We start from the raw sequence: 17,436 nt of genomic DNA on the forward strand, positions 1-17,436 counted from the left end.
ACAAAAGGAGGGGCACTGTCTCCTCGGCCTGCCTCTGCATGCTCCCATCAACATCTACATTCCCTTCTCAGTAGACTTTCTTGGGGCTTGGACTCCAAGATGTCAGGGACCAGCTACTTATGGTAGCTCTGCAGTATACGTAGAAAGCACATATACATGCAGATATATAGACATAGTTATACATGCAGATATAGGTATATAATATGTGTATATACATTATTCTTGCATGCATTTTGTCTTCTATGCCTCCTCAACAGATGAAAAAAGCCAGATGTAGTCACTGATATATCTCAGCCCATTGCAGACTCCCACCACTCTGGCAAAGCTGCACTAAACACTTTCAGCAGTGTAATTTCAGCACAGCAGATACAAGGCCTCTGCCACAAATATCTCATCAGCTAGGCTCCATCGTACTGAAACCATATTTAAATGAGATAATCAAAGAGTACTTATGCATAAAGAATAACAAGTGAAGCAACCAGGTGAGCTGGTTGCTTGGGAAAGACTGACAGGAGACCCTCAAAAGGAGCCGGGCTGCTCAGCTGGGAACCCCTTCCCCAGGGAGCCGAAAGCAGATCAGGTGTTTGGGGAGCTGTGCAGCGCACCAGGACCTTGGCCGGGCGAGGGCGGAGGGCGGGCTGGAGGAAGCCCGGGGTGGCAGGGCAGCTTGGACGTGTTGCTCTTGCTGAGTGGATGTCCGGGGGCTTTGTGCACGTGCAGGCAGCATTTGGTGAGCGTGGAGGTTTCTGTTAGTCACGAAGGTGCACCTGAGAGCACCTAGACTCAGGACTGAGCTGCTACCTTCTTGCCAGCCACCCAATGTTTACAGAAGTTTCCTCCTCCTTGCAAATTCTCATTAGAAACAAATGATTAAAAAACCAATTTAAGCCTGGCTCTGTACAGCAAAAAGAGAAAAGTCATGGGCAGAGGTCCATTAGGTCTCCTTCACTCCACCATCAAGTGTCTAACACTCCCTGCTGCAAAAATCAAAGAAAAGGATGCAATCGCTGGAGGAGTTGATTAAAATGAACATAGCCTTTTACGCAGTAGTAATGCATTATTTATGGCAGATAATTGAAATAAATTGCTGTTTTGCAGGTGACCAATATAAAAAGAGCACTTGGGCTTTAAGGAAGAAACTGCAGTGTGACTTCATCGCATGCTATCTCGCTTCTATGACTAATATTTCAAGTTCAGTGATAGAATAATTTGATTAGAATATAAATTAGCTGTGATGAAACCATCTTGCTTTCTGTTTGATATTCTAAAAATCACATTATACACCTACAAGTTTGATTCATGAGCTCTCACAGACTTTTTTTCCACCTGAGGTCCTAATCCTATGAGCCTCTTTTCTCTCAATTCCTGTAAAAGAGAGGCTACTTAACCTCTCCTCTACCCCTGGGAAAAGATTATTTTATATTCTACCTGAAGATCCTTTTTTAAAAAGCCTTTCAGCTTGGTTTTGCTTCAAAGTACAGATACTAGTGACTGCTTCTTCTTGCATATGCTATTATGGCTGGAATGATTTTGTATAGGCTTATGGTTTCCAAAGACTAACAATTAATTGAGGGGAGGCCTCATTTTTGAAAAGGTTTGAAAACGTCTCAGTAAAGGCCTTGTCCATTACCTGTTCTGGTCTATTTTTTTAGAAACAAATCTATTCTCTTAGGATACAGTTGCTCTTTGCTACGCAATCACCACTTGCCACCCTTTCAGTTAAGCTTGGAAAAGCACCCAGTGAGAAGCCCCGGTTCCACCGAAGTTAGTGGCAAACCAGTTTCTTATTTTGCTGGGGCCACAACTCCCACTCTGGTTAGCTTCTCTGGTACTCCAGCAAAGCCAGAGAAGAACAAACATGAAATTAAGCCACAGAGTAAAAAGAACCAGAGAATAAGACAACTTTGTACTGGAAAAAACCATCAGCTTTTCTGGGCTCCTTCATACAGCAAAAATTAGAACAAAATAATAAATATATTTTCTAAAAAGAAAAAAAGCTCTGAAAGTCTTCTGTAAGGGAAGACCACAAATAAATATTAAAGGGCCTATAAATTGTCATTTCTGCTTTGTGTGCTTCTTGTTCAGCAATTTCATGAATACACATAAAACATGTTTCTGCAAAGCACTGAAAAACACAGTTCAGAGGTTTGGAATATTTATGAAACATTAATTACACACAACTAGAACAGTGTGTCAAAAGTCTCACACAGGCAGAGGCCTAAAAGTAAATGAAGGGCAGGGGTAGTTTTGCAATACTTTGCTACAGTGAAAACAAAGTTGTTTTTTGATGGCATGCAGCTCTCTAACAAAATTAGAATATTATGCATCTAGTGTTAAAAAAGCCAATGAGAAAGCGTTTTGTGCTTTCTGCTTTTACAAGCACGCAGTACATACTGTTGGGTAGGTAGAGAAACTCCTAAAGGGATAGTGTGTCTTCCTTCCTGCAATACTAATTAATTAATTGGCTCCATGTAATCCTGCAGTTGCTTTGTGATATCTGCTCTCAACCTGGCTTAAAAGGACTTCAGCCTAGAACCAATTTGGGTTTTATGCTGGCAGCTCACTCCCCCTGTTTCTCACCCATTCATCGGATCATTTTTGTCTTTCACATTTTCCTTTCCTGCCTCCAAATGTACCCAGTGAAAGTTCTGTTCAGGCTGTGCTTGCTCTGATGAGCAGACCCTCATCGCTGTCTTCAAGTGAGGTCACCATGTCCTGGGAGCTTTTTGTTCTGCTCCAAAGGCTTCCACAATGCCACTGAAGCATATTGTGCCTGTGCGGATGCTGGTGGGGAGCGCCTGCAGCACTTGTGACTGCGGGAGCAATGTCAGCGTTTGCATTTTTGAGATGTATACTACATTTTCAAGCAATTCTGCTCATCTTTACTTCTGCTTTCCATCATTGTGTCTCTCACTTCACTATTTCAAGTAGGTCATCAACAGCATTACTTATAGCTCTCTCCCCTCTCCTCCACCATTCAAAGTAGGCTGCCCAGGACACGGCATTCTTGCCACGTGTGGGTCATCTTTAAACCCCGCTCTAGAAATCTGCCTTTTAATTTGACCTATGCAAGCAAATTGCCTATGTAAGTAACACTGTCACATTTTTATAAGGGAGCAAAACATTTTGTGGTGTCACTGAAGTTTATGTGAAGCAACACAATATAGATGGTTCCCTCATGTGGAGAACTGCTGAACAAAGGCTGATGAAGTGCAAATGTCAAGAAAAAGTCTTCAAACCAGACCTTTCATTTTGGAACACAGCAGTGACAGTTATTAACACCATCAATCAGGCTGGCGCTATTGCTTTGGCACAGACTCGTGCCTAGTGGGACTGACATCAGCGCGAGAACAAGGCCGTGGTTACAGGCTAAGAGAAAGCTCTTGGGATTCATTTTCTCTTGCCTTGCAAATGTTTGGGCTCTGTATTTGCAGGGTCTGTGCCCGAGATTGGTTTAAACAATTCCCAAACACTAACTGCTACCACTCGCACAGATATAAATGACTTGAGGTTCAGAGTGGTGGAAATTCAGCCCACATATTTCTCACGGGAGGAAAGATACAGGACGAAATTGCAAGATGGTAGAAATATCTGCTAATTCTCTCCTCAGCTTTCACCACAGCAATGGAGGCAGAAAGGAAGTGAAGCTTATTGCTCAAGCTGAGCTGAAGTGTTTTTACTTTCACACAAAACCTCCCACAACGTCAATATAACTTCTATGAACACTGGATCTAATGAAGTCTGGTTTCCTAAGGACTTCCGCCTCATGGCTTGGGAGTTTAATAAGATTCAGGCACCAAATGAAGCTTTTCCTGTGAATGGAGCATTTATTAGATCCTGCGTGGAATCTCTGGAGTTTAATAAAAGAAAGCTCATGGTGTAATATTTCCTTTTGAAAGGGCACTTTAGGTTTCTCTCCTCCAACTGGATTAATAATTTTTATGGAACGTGTAGGAATTTAATTGTCATGAAGGCTGGTGTTCCTCTACTAACTCGTTTGAAATTGGCCCAAGGTTTTGATTTACTGCGAGTAAAAGAATACTGACACAGCCATACAGTGTGCTCTCATTTGCTACCAATAACCAGGCTAACAAGTTTCTGTATTCCCTAGGGATGCAGCAAACACTATGAGAGCGTGCACGTTTGAGATGAGCAACCTAGAGATGCCTCTGATCTAGACCAGGTTCAAGCCCAAATTCATCAGGCAGTGAAACAGAATGATGATGCCCTGTCTTTTCCTTCTTTCTCTCTCCATCCCAGTCTCCTCCCTTCGCACTCCTGTTGCGGCTTGTGGCCAGGAGGCCCCGCCATAGCTCCTGCTGCAGGGTGCTCCCTCCAGCCAGCCCATGGCTGGTGCAAGTTTGGATTGCAGTCACCAGTGCAGCAATTCCAGAAGTCACTAGGAGTATTTTAGACCAAAGCTTATGTCCCTGGTTTGGAATAGCTACAATAGTCTTCCCATCCAAAGGGTACGGGGAAGGTAGGAGGTATAGCAGGCAATTCTGTTCTCTTCAGCTGAGCTTCAATTTGACAGGAGGAGATAGTCAGTAGACCATACAGCTGGGAGATCAGTTAGCTCAATCCATGGGGCCTCCAGCTCAGGTGCCAAACTATAGGGTTCAACATGGGTTTATTATTCATTTAATTAACCTACAACAAAACAGGTTCCAAAGAAGAAATGAAGAATGGGAGCCAGACCTAGAAGGGCTGAGCAGCAGGGCTATTCACCTGAAAAGTCTGGCATTCAGATTCTGGGTACTGTAGATTAGTGAGGTGAATATTAAAAAAAAAAAATAAATCACAGAACAAATGAAGACCAACACCACCTTTTGATATTCTTGAAAAATGTTTTGCCTTTCAAATTGAGCTCTTGTTCATGTTCTAGTATTCAGGGTTTCAGAGGCAGCGTTTTCAAAAAATATGACCAGCTCTACCAGAACGAAAGATACTGGAATAACTGATTTTAATGTAGGTGTCTGCAAAAATTCCTGGCACCAATGGTGAATGTTGAGTATATACACATATATATTAATAAACCTAACTCTGAAGAGCCATTTTCTTTAGATTTGCTCCTTATTAACTAATTGAAGAACACTAAAATCATCTGTGCTGAGAAGAAAAGTCATCCAAGTTTTATACATGCTGAAATAGTACTGAGAATGCTGGCATACCATATAAACACCTCAACCAAGTGTCCTTTTCCTTCTAAATTCAGATTAACGTCCTCACAATGAAGTATGAGAACCAAGCAATTAGTCAGAGCTCGGTGGTTTATTTGCCACAACGTAAAATCTTTTCAACCCCAGCTGTCCTGCCCTCCCCGTTATGAATGCAGAATACTATGCTTAAGAATGAGAAGGTGGTGAATATCAAACACAGAATGATTAATAAGAAGTGTTTCCATCAAAACTGATATTGGAATAAATGATTAAACCCTTTCATAATCAACTCATTTATTAAAGTGAATGCCTTAAAGTGAAAGCTTGTCATTCATGGTAGTTTTCGCAATGGGCAGTTATTCCATGTGTTTACTTCAAGAGTACATTTTTGTACTTCAGTAAATCGAGAAATATTGATTTTGAGCAAGTCGTTGATTTTATTGTCAGGACAAATTTAGCTTTGAGAATTGATTTTATTAACCTATTTCATAAGTCCCTCTAAACACCCAATTTGTGAGCAACGCACATTCTCTTGATGTAAATGCCATTTGTAATTTAGCCAAAAACCAATTTAAGTGGAGATGGGCCAAATTCATTTTTCATTTATGTTTACGCCATTCTGGAATAAAGTCAGCAGTGTTGCAAGGATTTACAATTGTTTCTGACTAAGTGAAAATATCATTCCCTTATTTTCATTGATAGAATTTCAGATTAACATGCTTGACTTCAGTGGGATGTGATTATTTCACAGAGTTTTCTGGTTATCAGCAACAATTCTGAAAGAAGACTATCGAGCAGATTTGATACAGTTACTTTTCAGAACATGCATCCTTGGCATTTATTTCACATCTGTGTTTTACTGCGTATGTGAAAAGTGAAAAACCTCAGGAATATGGATTTTGTGAAAAATTTCAATAAGTAGATTCACTTAACAAATCCTCCAAACACAAAATGCTTCCAAAAGCTATATGTACATCTGTACCACTGATTGTCAACAACGTCACTTCACCTACCAGTGACAGAGAGTTATAAAGTATTACTATCCTTGGAAAATGAGACTGGCCACTTTTTATGGACATTTCAATACGCCATCATTTACTATGTTGTTTAGAATATTTGCTGGCATACATTCACAATCGATCTGAAGATTATCTCAATCTATGTGAGAAGAACATATCTTGATTTCCCAGAATGCTGAAACATTCGCAAAATTTTGAGAAATGTGCAGCAATAGTTTCCTGTAGGTGCTGAGGCATGGAAGCACCTGGATCGTTCATGAAAAAAAAAAAAAAGATTATTTCTGCTTCTATGAAAAGCAGTCCCTACCCCAGCTGAATGGTGATGCCCCGAGAGCAATATGAAGAAGAATTTGCTCTATGACATGCTTTTTCTTACCTATGATTTTGCAGAATCCCTTTCTCCACGGCATTGAAACTACGTTGCAGAGTAAGGTAAAATAAACCCATTTCTGGCAAGTAGCCACCCTACCAAAAAGTTTAGCTTTTTATTTTAATTTTAATGTAAAAAATAAAATAATTCTATTTCTGCATTTGTCAACCCCCCTGCTGCAACCTATTTGCTAAAGGGTATTTGCATTTTTTAAAAGAAATTGAAAACCATCAAAACTCACCATTCCAGATTTAGTGAGACATTTTGTTACTGAGAAAAATGAGCAAAAATTTGAACATAAATACACAGCCACACTTTATATGGCCAGTAAAGCAATTATTTGTACAGCCTGAGATGCAGATCACAAGGAGAAGGCAGGGAGCAGACGTTGCACCTGGCACCATGTCCTGCACCTCAGAGATCTCTAATCTGGTTATTGATGCCCTAGGCAGTTGTTATATGTATCCAAGACACAAGCAAATGTGCTTCAGGCAGCTTTAAGTTCCATGAAGCATCGCTCCTGCCAGCTGGTACGTAGCAATGGAGCGGAGAGTCAGTGCCTCCAGCTGGGGAGCACTGCTTGCTCTAGTGGGTTCCTGCTGCAGGACTGGCTCTCCTGCAAGAAGGGGTGCCAGGGCAGGAGCCAAGGGGCCCAGAAGCCTTATGATCTTAAGACAATTACTGGGCTAGTTTAAGCTTGGGTTTAGCACAACTAAGTCAGCTGGCCCTGCCCTGCTTTACGTGAAACAATTATGTGTCTATGGGGCCAGAGAGTATACAAAGGCGTGTCTACCCCAGAACTGGGAACACTGAAGCTGAGGTTCCCCTCCCCTACTTTGCAAATACTTAGGGTGCAGTGACAGGTGAAATGGAACAAGGACACATTTTCCTGTTTTGACTCTAGTAATAAAATCCCCAAGTGCTCCTGTGACAGCAGCATTAGATTCCATCGTTTGTCCCTGTGAAATCTGATAAGAGCTACCCGACACATTGACCCCACATGCTTCATGTGTGGGACTGCAAGATCACAGTCACCTGCTATTACTCAAAGCCTACTTAGAAATGAGGAACAAGCTCTTACCATTGTTACACTGTGCATTTTACCTGCAATTTTCCAATTGCAAAGGACTGAGAAAAGGGCAGGGAGAAAATGAAGTGCAAGATTAACTGGATCCTGGTTATTAGCTTACACAGTCCATAATATAAATTTAGGATGTTACTTGAATGTCTTAAGGTTTTTTCAAGTACAGCTTTTCCCCCATTTTGAAGCTAATTAATTCAAGTGTTTATTAGCAAAGGCCAATCCCTTCCTTGTGCTGTCTCTAAGTGTGGCTCACTGACTGGTCAAAAGTACCATTTCTATTTCTTCATATATCTTTTTTAGCATGAACTAGAGATGTGATAAGTGTCTTTTAGTCCAATTTCTTTTACACTGCTCTTGAAATAAGAACCAAAAAGCACTTTGAGGAACATATTGAAATGCAGTAGCTTCACTACAATACTGCTGTTGTGTAATTACTTACTGTAATGCTCCTCCATGATTTGGAACAGACTTAGATGTAAAGAGAATATTTATTTTTTCCATTTACTAGTTCAAGCAAATCAGTCTGAATGCTAGACTAAAGAAAAGTACTCTAAACTTCTGATAAACTCCTTAGATGATGTATCTCAGAGTAGCAAGCAACTTTCTAAAGCGTTATGTATTCTTTATATAAGCCCCTCTACACATTCATATGCCATGTCCTGGAAAAAAAATCAAGTGTATGGTTTTGCATTTATATAGTACACCTTCAAATAATCATGTGAATGGAAGATCCACTCCATACTGTGCAGTCCAGAATTACCTGATTCATCTCGCATATACTGATATATAACCCTTGTACAGGAAACTAAATTATCTGTCTCCACAATGTGTAGAAAAGTGACAACATATGAAAACCTGGTGTCTACCTGAGTGATGTCCATTCCAGAGTCACAGCTCAATGGCTGGGTTGATGTGAGGCCGTTCGAACCTATTATTGTTGTGATCACGCCATTCTCATCAATTTTCCGAATCATGGTACCGTCAACGAAGTAAATAAATCCATGCTTATCTACAGTGATACCTGGATGAAGGGAAAGGGTAAAAAAGAGTGTTAATACTGACATTATCTAGATTAAAAAAATATGAGCTTAAAATGCTTCCTCTCCTCTTAGACTCTGAAAATCTGATTAAAAAAAAGTATGACTTTTTTTTTCTACCCATTGCTTATTTGAGGCTTATACAAATTGTATATGGAAAGATTACACCTGTATATCAGACTGCCTTTGACTTACAGAGAAAGAGGGAAGATATGAGGAAGAAACAGAACAAAACAGCAGAGGCTTTGCTCATAATGTAACTCTATATACAGAATTGGGGTCTTCAGTAACTTTGCTCCATGTCCATCACAGAATGGGACAAGACTAGCTTTTCTGAAAACTTATCTTACAGTTATTTTCTTCATTTTCACTTTCCTAATTCTCACACAGAGGCAAATATTTTTCATTACTGTACTGTCTGAATTATCAGAGCCTCTGAGCAAGGAAGAAGCACCCACAGAAAGCGAGAGGGACTTTTGTTACAATATGGGCTAGGCATACAAACGGTGCCGAGGAGGCTCTGCTTAGCAGGCAGAAGGAATATGCGTGCTGCAGAACGTATTGCACTGCAGGGTTGCCCAAGATGATGGTCATGTACTGGAACCAGCCTCATGACAGCAGCCGGCTTCTGCAGGAGCTAGCACAGTTCTCCCACTTCTGGATCTGCAATAGCTCTAGCACCCCTGCACTGCACAGGAGAGAGGGACCCTGGAACAAATGCAAGGGCTATGCAAAGGAAAGGTCTTCTGTATTTCAGTGGGGAAACTGAGGAACAGAGGGCTTGCTATCTCCCACCAGCAGCGCGTGGTACGGCCATGTCACAACTCATGCCTGGCCCTGGCCTGCCCCAGTCTAACACTCTCCTCAGTTCTCCCTGCATTTGATTTGTTAGACTTCTCTGTATTGCATGAACTGTAAGATGCTTTTTCCCTGAAATATTGAAAATATAGCTAGAAAAGCACGTCTATTCATGTTAGGTTTGTGAAATCCTTTCTACTGAAACCGCTCAATTTCTTGCTTTAAACTACTTCATAATTTCCCATTTAAAGTTGCATAACTTTGCAATTATAGCAGCTGCTGTGCACAGCCAAGCTATTTTAATAATGAATTTATGTTCTGCTACACAGAAATGAAAGGCAGAGGACTTGAACAGATGGTTTGGACAGTGGCTTATATGGTTCTTGATTTTTGTCCTCTGCATTTAGCACAACCAAAGGCTGCATGTACTCTTGAGTTTACAGAACACTTGTCTGCATGCCAGTTTAGGATCTCACACAGCTATTCCACATGCCACTAACAAAGAAAAAAAACCAAAACAAACTGAATTCCCTTACCTCCCAGCTCCATTTCCTTATAGTTAATTTAATTACTTTAAATATATAGGAGCAGCTGTAGCTGGGGGCAAGGGAGTATAAGCAGTCTGGGGGGGGGGGGGCAGGACCAGGTAGCCCTGATGGGGAACATGCATCTCCCATGGGGCTGGGAGAAGGGGGGACAGTCTCCCCAGGCCCCTGAGTAAATCTGTACCTGGCAGCTGGAAATGCCTGGGGATTGAGTCTGAGTTACATACACGTTCAAGTATAATACGCTTTCTCTTACAGTGTTAACATCCAGCAGCAGGGTCCCAAGACAAGCTGCCCATGACCATTTCTTTTTTAACAGAAAGCAGGAATAATGCCCACACCAGTTTTTCTATTGCAGCCATCAGGTCAGCGAGGGCTCGGCTCTCCCCTCTGCCAGAGGGTCTCCATCCCATACTCCAGCTGAGAGGGAGGCACCAAATGAGGCTGCGAAGGCCTAGCAGGGGGACAGGCTTTTGGATACATGCTGCCGTCATGTCCCCCACTGCCCAGTTCCCATCCAGAGATGCCTCATCTCCGCAGATGACAGTCAGGCACCTCACAAATGTCTGAGGGTATCATCACAAAAAAAAAAAAAAATCCAAAGGCCACAGCAGTTAACTTTAGCATCTAGCACTTCTACTACACCCAGCTTTCAGAATACCTACCAGTATAGTGCTGGTAGCTGAAATTAATTCTTTAAATGGTCAATTCAGCATATTTACCTGGCTGCGGACTGCCATTGGAAGAAGGGTATTCACTATCCTGCCACCTTCTTCACCCAGGACAAAAGGTGCCCGCAGACTGCTGAAGCGCTGCAGGGTACAGGGTTAGGCTACATCACTTCCTTATGTGAAACAGCTGAATGCCTAGTTGTCCAGGACAGATGTCACCTGGGGATTGAAATCACCTGGCGGGGCTGGAGGGGTCAGCTGGGGGAAAATCTGGGAGGTTATAAAAAGGCTAAAGGAAAAGCAGACATCTTAGGTGCTGGCTCCCTGCTGGCCTGTGAGCTCACAGATTCATGCCTCCTTGGTACTGCTCCCTCAGAAGGTCTTTACTCTTTAATTAGAGACTAATGATGCTTTCAAAAACTACAGAATAACTGGCAGGCTCATGGCTGTTGTCTGCTTCTGAGAGGTTGAAGATTGGAAGGTGACCTAAGGTAAAGAGTGCGTCTAAGGAGCAAAAGGGCTTGTTTTGGTATCGGGGGGTCACCTGAGCGTTGCAGTTTTTGGGAAGGGATGGCATCTCTGTCTGTCATGCATGCTAAAGAGACTTTGTGCTGATTAGACCTGTGTACACAAAAGGCCAGAATTTGGGATGCTGGTGGGCCGGAGCTGAGGGCCGCTGCCTCTCCAGGAACACAGCCTAGGTGTGTGAAGCAAACTGCAAATCTCTTTTGATACAACTAAGCTACTAAAACATATATCCTAAAACCCCAAGTGAAGCAAAAAGAAATCCAGCCTGGTTATTAATGACCATATAAACAATTAATATACAAATCTGATGAGGTTTTTCCAAATGTTGTTCTGAGGGAACACCCACAGCAGAAGCCAACAGAGCAAACCATGCTGAAAGGACTGCACCTTCTGTGGCGCAGCTAGAAGTCTGTGGAGGCTTTTACAACAATAGTTCCTGAAGGCCCAAGTCATGATCAGCAGTTTAGTTTGTACATGAATAAATTTTCTCCTCAGAAAATAGAAGGGCCGTGTTGATTCTACCACCACAGCCTGGGGACGCAGAGCAGGCGGGGCTGGGCTCTGAGGCACCTCCTGCTGCTCTTGGTGGGGTGCTCAGGGGTTCCTGGCCTCTGCCCTGCTCTGATCAGCTTTACGCTGGAAAGCTGAAGCATGCTAAGGAGTTAGTAGTACATGGAAAAGCTGATGGGAAAATGTTCTAGGGTTTCTTCTTCCGGGATGTGTGAAGGTTGGAGACAAAGTGCCTTCAGCCCCAGCCTCCCACTACTTTCTTGAGAGTTTCAAGACTCCTTTTGAGAAGAAAAAAGCCATGCTGGACTGCTGTGGCAGGGAAGGCGTGAGGAGCAAGGACCACTGTATGAGATGGTTGTGGTGTGCACGCAGCTGTGGTTGTTGGGGGTGGTTTTAACCTTACTGATACCCATTGTGGAGCAATATTGGGTGGGATTTGAATTGTTTTCCCATGTGGTTCACAAGCTCAAAGGAGAAACCTGATGTGGGTGGGAACTACAGCACATGTGCTATCTCTTAGTCTGCCTTTGCAGAGGGGTGGTGCTGCATGGTAAACAAGGAGCTATGCCTCTCACCTGGGTAGCGCAGCCCTGGATCAGATCCATGCCATGGCTAACACGAGGCCAGGATCTATCACTAGGGCAAGTGCATCTTCTGTTTTACGCAGTTTCCCTGTGAACAGATGGCTGTGTTGGCTGCAAACCATCCATTATATAAAAATCAAAAATTGTGCTGCAATGAAATAAAGCTACTTGGCTGTGCTGCTGAATGGATTTCAAGCACTGCCTATATAAGAAAACCAAAGATCCTTTAATGTTAATAGTGTACATTTTGCTCTCCAGCCACTGCAGAAAAGTGATCTATTGGCAAGGGAAGTACATATGGTAGTGTGATGGCATAAACAAGCCCATGTCTTCAGTATTGGTACTAAAGATAATAAATTCCTGGTACTTCCTAATAAGCCAGCTTCTTCAAGTACCAGCGTATATGTGTTCAGCAACAAACTACTGCTTCCAGTGCTTACTCCCGTATACTAAACCAAGATTACCCATTTGAAAAAACTACTTATGCATTTAAGTCTTGTTGACAAATACCCTATATGAGGCATGCATTGGAAAACAAAATACAGTTTGTGCCTGAACTGTCCCAATTTATTCATTATTAGAGTTGGATTCATTAATGTTCCTGTCACATCTTGCATGATGCTTCACATAATCTGTACTCCAAGAGCTTATTTTTAATCCTTTTCTGACGTACAGTGTAACACAGAATCAAATCGCACACAGCACTTCAATTGTGCTTTAATCACCGAGGAACTTGGAGGAAACATGCACATGCTGAGTGTAAGAAATTGCACTGAGTGCAAGTAGGAACACTGCTTGCTCCACGAGTGAGTGAAAAAGGTCATTTTTAGGTATCTTTTCTTTGCACAGAGATGTAGGTTCTTGGTCTGATTCTTTTTTTTTAAGGAACTATAGCAGTGAACTGTATGCTCAGCTGATGCTGCCTTTGGGCACAAATGCGACCTATTGCACCTTACCTTGCTTAGATATGAGATTCCTCATTAAACACTGAGTAAGGACAAGTTTATTTTGTCCAAGGATTTAGTCTTGTTCTTTGACTCAGGGCTGAGCACAATCTGTTTTTCTGAGTAACCTGTTTGTACTGAAGGACTGATTTTAGTCATGTTTAGTCACTGGGATTGTCTTACATATGACTAGATTTTGTACCTGAATGTAAAAGACTCTCTTGAACATCTATCTCCAATAGATTTATGCACAGACATCTTGGAACAATATTTATAACACTTAGAGGTCTCTTAATCGGAACATTGAAATTCTGTTAACTAACATTAAAAATGAACTGCTGCTAGTGCAATCACACATGGCTACTAAGTATCATCACTAGAAAGACTCTGAAGAAAAAGTTTTGCTTTTTATAACCATTTTCTGCACAAAATAGTACTTAGTAGATGGGCCGAGTACAAGCATGGTAAACACAGAAGGCTGACTATAACCTCCCGTTATATGCTCTCAGGAGTGATTTTGGTTAAAGGGTTATTTCCCTTGACGGATCTGCCTTAGTGCACATACGTACACAGTTACAAATGCAAATAACACTTTGAAAGCAAACTGGTCTCTTTTGTGGGTAGTTCTCATAGGTATAAATTCAAAATACTTATGATTATTATACATATGACCTTTCAGTCTAGAAATCTTGGCATTTCAACATTAGAGGATCTAAGCTAAGCTTAAAGTGCTAAAAATATGGATTAAAAGTCATACTGTAAATTCCCGGTTAAGATATTTTCTTTTCGTTTTTCCACCCACACTCGCGTTAAGAGACTGTTTTTGGGAACAAATCCTTTTCAAACACATCAATTAACAGCAGCTAGAGCTATATGTTGCCCACTTCTGGAAATTGTACTTTACACTTTTTGGTCAGCTAAAAACTCTGCAAATGAGCATTTTACGTTGAAAACTTCTAATTAAAATTCTGAGGAATTTGTAAAAGAACATCTAAAACTACTGGTGAGGACTGATAAAAGAGAATGCTACCTTCTGCTGAAGAAAAACTGTATTTAGAAGGAACTTGCAATTCTCATAAAACTTTTAATAGGAAGAAGTGAATCAAATTGGTTAATTACCATTTTATGGTTGGTAAAAGGGCAAATTACATGCCATCCATTTCTAAACTTCTAAATGTCTCCGGTGCTTTTAATTAAAGCTGCCATCTAGAAACTACTAAAGCAATTTTATGCAATTAGTTATTTATAGGTTACCATAATACACCACTCAAAATATGATTCAAGTGATTTGCAGTCTGTTGCTTTGTGATCTTTGTCATCTTCACTTCATTACTGTCTCACTACTAGTGGCAAAATATTCAGCAGTTCTTTGTCAGCTGGAACACGACTTCAGTACTTGCACTTGAGTGTTGCTCTCTCTAGATGCGTAACAGTAGTGCTGGAGCAAACAGCATTTTTAACTAATGACTGTGAATGGAAATGCCCTGCTTCCAGCCTAAGCCATGATGACTGGGGTCATACTTACTGCTGGCAATGGTTAGCAGAAATGTGAATAACTTATGCTTTCAGATGAAGCTTGGATGAAATTTAGGACAACATGTTGTCCAAAAAGTTTACCTTAAATGTTCTACAACATTCCCAGGCTTCTGAAATCATAGGTAGCTAAGACTACCAAAGAGAAAAACACGGGATAAGTTTTGCTGAATCAAAAATGGCACGAGAGGAATTTTTTTGCTGGTTCTATGATGCATGCATGACAATGATTTGAGGCTACAAATCACCTTGGTTTGCCTACTTCTTACTTTATATATTGCTAATGAAATGTCTCACCACATTCTGCTTTCCTTTTTAAATTGTATGGAAGCATTGAAAAGGTCTCAGGAATTTATAGAGTAGCAAAGATTGCTGAATAAGTAGTATTGATCATTACTTATGACAAGGGGGTCTTGCTTTCACAAAAGGCTGTATTAGGAATTTGGTCTGCATCCTACTGAAGGTAACAGAAATCTTTTATCTGAGCAGGAGCAGGCCCTAAATGGGCTACTGTCATTTGACAAATGTAAAGGTTTAATCTGAGCAGTTGTTCTTACAGCTTTATTTACTTTAGAAAGCATTGCTGCAGATGGTGAGCTACAAGACTGATTATTTCACGATGTAAGCTACTGGGGTGAACACATTTTCAAGACCGTGGTTTGTTTTTTTTTTTAACTAGTATTTTCTTAGTAATTTCAAGCAAAATGAATAAAACTATACTGCAGAACCAATTTTTAATTTAAGCTTTCATTTGTGTTGCTAGTTCATGGCTGTGGGTCTGAGTGAAAAAGGTTCTTTGCTTACAGCTGCGTATAAGGTATTTTTTTATGTGTGGGATTTAGAACTTACTCTGACCTTCTACATTTCCCTGGTGCTTATTCTGAGGTCGCTGCATCTGTAGTGAGGTCACTGTACTGCATTCAAGTACTCTGTACTCAGATTGTAGTTTTTAATTTCTTGAGGCACTGACCGTACACGCAGCTTGCACAGACACTGTGTGCATCTATCTTCTAGTTCTAGAGGCTGGTCTGGACCCAGGACTCAAAAAACAAGCCCTGCAGAACCTCAGATGCTTAAACCTTTGGATTTAGTGCTCGGGCTTCCAAAAGTTGTAAATCACTTCTGATGCTTAAGGTTTAATCATTGCAAGGACTGAACTGTTTTCACAAAAGTTACTTAGTTTGCGTTTCCACCACCGCTGTCCTGTGTGAATGCTCTGAGGCTGTCACAAATACAAGGTAATTGAAATCAGATGTTAATCTAAAACACTTTTCTTAGTATACTGACTGGGAGACACTGTAGCTCAGCAAAAATGTGGTAACTTGATTGATTGTCTCAGCCTCTCACTGCCTCTGTCAATTAAACTGTCAGTCAAATCCATTTACGTGCCTAAAGCCCACTGATTTCAGAAGGGCAGGGTAGGTAAGTGTTTAATGCCTTTGATCCAGGCATTGGCTTTGCAGTGCTAAGTAGAACAACTCCCAGGTATTTCTGTTAATTTTAGTGCTTCTTACTGCTCCAATACTCAATGACTAATCTAGTGAAAATCAGGGCACTATCCCTTAGTGCCTTATTATAAATACTAATCCAGGTTGTTTAAATGATAGTGTTGGTGACTAGATGTGCCATAAATACTTTTTATCAAAAAAATCCCCAAACCCACCAAACAGAATTCCCCACCCCAAAATTAAAATCTGTTACTTGGTAAAGTTCAAGTGATTGGAATTCAGTCAAGGATTAATATCTTGTGTAGTTACTTCTTCATTTTCAATATCTTCTTGTGTAATAAATGTGTTCGGCTTGTCACAGATCTTATTTTATGTCCCCACCTTGTATCATTTCACATTCTGCTTAAGTACTTGGTCATCTATTACATGACTCATTAGTCTGAGATCTCTACAGAATTAAAGAAAGTTGCAGTAAAAATAATATATTGAAGTTCAAATTTCAACTACATCACCCATGCATGTTTAAAAGCATCTTTCAAAGTCAGCTCAACACACAATAGTGCAAGATTAATGTTCACTAAGCCCCGTCTCTAGTCCTTTACAGAGAAGTGGGAACAGGCTGAACAAAGCTATCCGTGTTTGTTACCTGCAAAAGAAAAGTTCTGGAGAGCAGATCAAATCATAACTGATTAGTGTGACTTCATGATGTTTTCCTGTCTGGCATTTAATTCCTGGTCACTAGGCAAAGGCAGCCTTGCCAAATAAACAAAAGGAGAAGTAAAATTTGATGAAGACTTAAATCACTAAATAATAACCTCGGGCTCTTCCCAAAACCTACCTGTTTGTCCACTGACATAGAAAAATCACTGTCTTCAAAAAAGTTAAAACAGCATTTGAAGCAACTTTCATTCAGAAAAATAAATAAGAGAGTATTTGAATTTCCACTTATTAATATACTTCTGAGGATGTTACCATAGAGGATTAAGTTTTACAGGTGTTACACAGTAGGTATTTCTTATCGATTTTGCAGATGGGTAAACTGAGACATATACATAAGCCCTTATTCAGAGTCACAAGCAGCCGGTAGCAAAAATGAGAATACAACTTTTGAGCTGTAATTTACCAAGGTCAGACGGCCACTAAACAGCGTTCTTTCTCAGGTATTACCTTGATACCAAGTGAGAGGTGAATTTATTTTTCATTTCT

General features: G+C 40.9%; 1 protein-coding gene across 1 annotated transcript in view; it reads right to left on the minus strand.

Moving 5' to 3' along the window:
* TENM1 (teneurin transmembrane protein 1) overlaps nucleotides 1-17,436 on the minus strand; it is a 256,274-nt gene that overhangs the window by 40,763 nt on the left and 198,075 nt on the right. Inside the window, exon 21 of the mRNA XM_064463313.1 lies at nucleotides 8,499-8,653. Coding sequence (XP_064319383.1) covers nucleotides 8,499-8,653 — 155 coding nt within the window. The remainder of the gene's footprint in view (nucleotides 1-8,498; nucleotides 8,654-17,436) is intronic.

The sequence above is a fragment of the Phalacrocorax carbo genome, chromosome 11, assembly GCF_963921805.1.
Source record: "Phalacrocorax carbo chromosome 11, bPhaCar2.1, whole genome shotgun sequence".
Lineage (NCBI taxonomy): Eukaryota > Metazoa > Chordata > Aves > Suliformes > Phalacrocoracidae > Phalacrocorax > Phalacrocorax carbo.